Below are 3,830 nucleotides of genomic sequence, written 5' to 3' on the forward strand. Positions count from 1 at the left end.
TGAAACTCCTAAAGTCAATTTGGAAATCAAATTCAAGTATGCTATGCTTCTCATAGATGGTGTTGATTAAAAAAATATTAGTATCTGAGATCTTGGAATGTGCCTGAGGATATACATTATAATTGGAAACTCAAGAAATTTGCAAAAAAATATTAAATATGTCTTCCTTTATATATGTGACTATTATTCCTAGCATTCTTTGGATTTGCTAACAATTGGGACTGATTTCACATTGGCAATCAGAAAATATTATTTAGTTCATACCTGATGAAATGTGGTAAATAACATTTTGTAAATATACTTTAACACAATCTCTACTTTCTAAATTAATTTGACAGCAGTATCATCATGTTGTCAGAATTTAATATTTTATTCTGGAAATAGGCATTTTCTACTTTCTCAGTATCTGTAAGTTAAGAAAAAGTTATTATCAAGTTAAAATCAATTTCTAGGGGAGACAAACAATATTTGTACAGTTATCTCTTCATCACAATGTTTTTAATAACATTCATTACTTCCCTATTTCTTAGACTATAAATGAAAGGGTTTAATAAAGGAATGACTAGAGTATAAAAAATAGCAACAGGCATATCATTATTGCCTTCTTTAAATGAATTTGGCCGAATATACATGAAGAGCAGAGAACCATAGAATATTGACACAGAGAGAAAGTGGGATGCACAAGTAGATAGAGCTTTTCCTCTTCCTTCTTTGGATTTCATTGTGAATATAGTGAAGAGAATATAGAAATAAGAGATTAATACTACAGTGATAGTAAAGACCTGAATAGAGCCTGACAAGATAAGTATCATCAATTCATTAATATAAGGGTCAACACAGGAGAGTCTGTATAAGGGAAGGACGTCACAAAAAAAGTGATTGATTCGATGAGATCCACAGAAAACTAACCTAAATAGAAGTCCTACATGAACCATGGGATGCAGGTTTCCAGCTATGTAGGCCCCTGTGGTCATCTGAATGCAGAGTTTCTTTGACATCAGAGAGTGGTACTGCAGAGGGCTGCATATGGCCACATAGCGGTCATAGGCCATTGCTGCCAGAAGAAAGCAGTCTGTAGTCTCAGCAAGACAGAGAAAATAGAATTGTGCCATGCATTCATAGAGAGAAATCCTACTGTACTCAGAAAAGAAGTTCTCTAGCATCTTGGGAGTGATGGCAGAGGAACAGCAGGAATCCATGAGAGCCAGGTTGCCCAGGAAGATGTACATGGGTGTGTGAAGACGGCGCTCCATGTAAATCAAGGCCACCAACCCTAGATTCCCCACCATGGTGACTAGATAGATGGCAAAGAACACCATAAACAGAAGTGTCTTAAAGTCTGGTTGATCTGTAAACCCCATGAGAATGAATTCTGTCATTAAGGAGTGATTGTTCTTAGTCATCTCTTGCTTTTCTGTTGAGGGAGAAATTATGTGCATACAATGTACTTATTAAGAGCATGTGATTTTCATTTTTTTCTTTTTTTTAATTTATTTATCTTTCTACTTATTTATTTACATTTATATATGACAGAAGAATGCATTACAATTCTTACTACATATATAGAGCACAATTTTTCATATCTCTGGTTGTATACATAGTATATTCACACCAATTTGTGTCTTCATACCTGTATTTTAGATAATAATGATCATCACATTCCACCATCAATAATTACCCCATGCCCCCTCTCTTCCCCTCCAACCCCTGTGCCCTATCTAGAGTCCGTCTATTCCTCCCATGCTCCTGCTCTCTATCTCACTATGAATCAGCCTCCTTATATCAAAGAATACATTCGGCACTTGGTTTTTGGGGATTGTTCAAATCCCAAAGTTGTTCAAATCCTAGTGAACTTGTTTAATTCAAAGTTTGTTTTGCTTTAAAAGGCTGTTTTCTCTTATGAGTTAGGGGTCTATTGGGCCATTAGCATTATCTTCTCTATCTCCATCCATTTACCTGCAAATGCTATGATTTTATTCTCTTTTATGGCTGGGTAATATTTTGTTTCTTTTATAACAGAGGAGTGCCTTCTTCTAGCATCCCATATACTCTCTAGTTTACTGTTACATCTGATTCCAGGGAGACAGACCTACACTTGGCAAAATTGTCAGCATCTGTGACTTCATAGTGTGATTCTTACCTTCAAAAAGACATCTTGATAATTTCAAGATGAATACTGGAATGCATACATTTATGCAAGTATAACATAAAAATTTAGCATACTCATATTTGGATCATTGTTCCCAAGTAATTATAGTGTCTGTATTTGTTTAAGATCCCTAGGATAAATTTAAAATTAATTTTCTATGAATATGTATTTTTCCTTACTGAGATACAATTTTTATAACTTCTTTAGGTGGATTAATTTTTTTATAAAAGCATTACAGGTATTGGATTTTTTTCCTGAGATTTTACAAAGATCACTAAGTACTATGGAGTGGACTAGTCATATTTAAAGTGAATTACTTTGAAACATTAAATAAATAATGCTGCACATGTTATCACCTCTCAAACATTTCCTAATGTCACAGCAATTTTCATAAACACCATTTCTGTCCATTCCATGACTTCCATTGATCTTTTTTCCAAATATCTAAATCCTTTTTCATTTTTATGGCATAGTTTATATAAAGTTTTATCTAAATGTTCCAAAACACCTTGCTCTCATTTTCTGAATTTAGGAGCGTGTCTTCTATAAACAACACAATCTACAATTTCTCATGTATAATTTAAATTGTCTTATTTTTTTCACAATATCTGAAAATTTTTGTAACCATATATAAGCATTTTGAGGTTATTTTTTAACATATTTCTGTGAATGGAGCTGTAAGAAACTCTGGGAAGAATGCAGAAATAATTCCAGTCCTAGCTCTCCCTGTGAGTAAATGTTTGTCTACGAATGATCCTTAGTGACCTCTTGGTGCCTGCTTATTGATATTTTTGAAGAAGAATGTACAGGGAATATGTTTAACATGATCATCTTAAGTATGTTAGATATTTTTATTTCACCTAAATTGACTCATTTTAATATTTTGCAGTTTCCTAAGAAAATTTATGATTCTCTCAATGAATCATATATAAAAAAGTTTAAGACTCCCCTTTATATTTCAATTTTAAAAATTTAGAAAAAGAGAAAGTTGTTCAAATCCTAGTGAATTTGTTGAATTCAAAGTTTGTTTTGCTTTAAAAGGCTATTTCCTCTTATGAGTTAGGGATCTATTGGGACATACTAACCAAAAAATCTTGTAATATAAATTCTACTCTCAAAATGTGTTTGTACTTCCATAATCAAAACATCAAAAGGAAGGCAGTAGAAATTTCTTGGTTCTAAAGTTCTGAATTAAAGCTACATAATTAGCCAGTTAGATTAGATACTAGACACAATTTTCTAAATATATTTTTGTTATATTTGCCTGCATTTTATAATTGGATCTTATAATATGAGAGTATGATGAACTACAATATTATACCTCATTTTAGTTTGCCATACTATTAAATTTTTGAAAAGAATTAAAATGATAAGAATGGCATTAAAATTTAGAAATAATGAAAACTAGAAGGTAAATATTTATAGTCACAAAAATTAGAAGTTACAATATGTTAGTCTAGGTTTCTTACCTAGATTTCTCTGAGAATAGCTTTTTGCAAGTGCGCTCTCTTCTTTATGGTCAAAGTGTCAGGATTTAGAATACATATATATCTTGTTCTCAAAAGCATATGAGGAACTTAATATGAGTTTATGTCCCTTGTACTTCCTAAAGTTTTCCATTATATCCTAAGGGGATCAACCTGTGATGACATCAACTTATTCCTTGGAGATCATAAATCTT

The 3,830-nt window shown here is 32.2% G+C and overlaps 1 protein-coding gene across 1 annotated transcript; it reads right to left on the reverse strand.

The window, feature by feature from the left end:
• Positions 1 to 476: 476 nt before the first annotated feature.
• On the reverse strand, positions 477 to 1,403 carry LOC124100079 (olfactory receptor 5K3-like). Its single transcript, XM_046455395.1, has one exon. It carries the CDS (start codon positions 1,401 to 1,403, stop codon positions 477 to 479), a length of 927 nt encoding a protein of 308 aa, XP_046311351.1.
• Positions 1,404 to 3,830: the final 2,427 nt, after the last annotated feature.

The sequence above is a fragment of the Marmota monax genome, unplaced genomic scaffold (assembly GCF_021218885.2).
Source record: "Marmota monax isolate L192 unplaced genomic scaffold, Marmota_monax_Labrador192_F-V1.1 WCK01_AAM20220418_F8-fsc00053, whole genome shotgun sequence".
Classification (NCBI taxonomy): Eukaryota; Metazoa; Chordata; class Mammalia; order Rodentia; family Sciuridae; genus Marmota; species Marmota monax.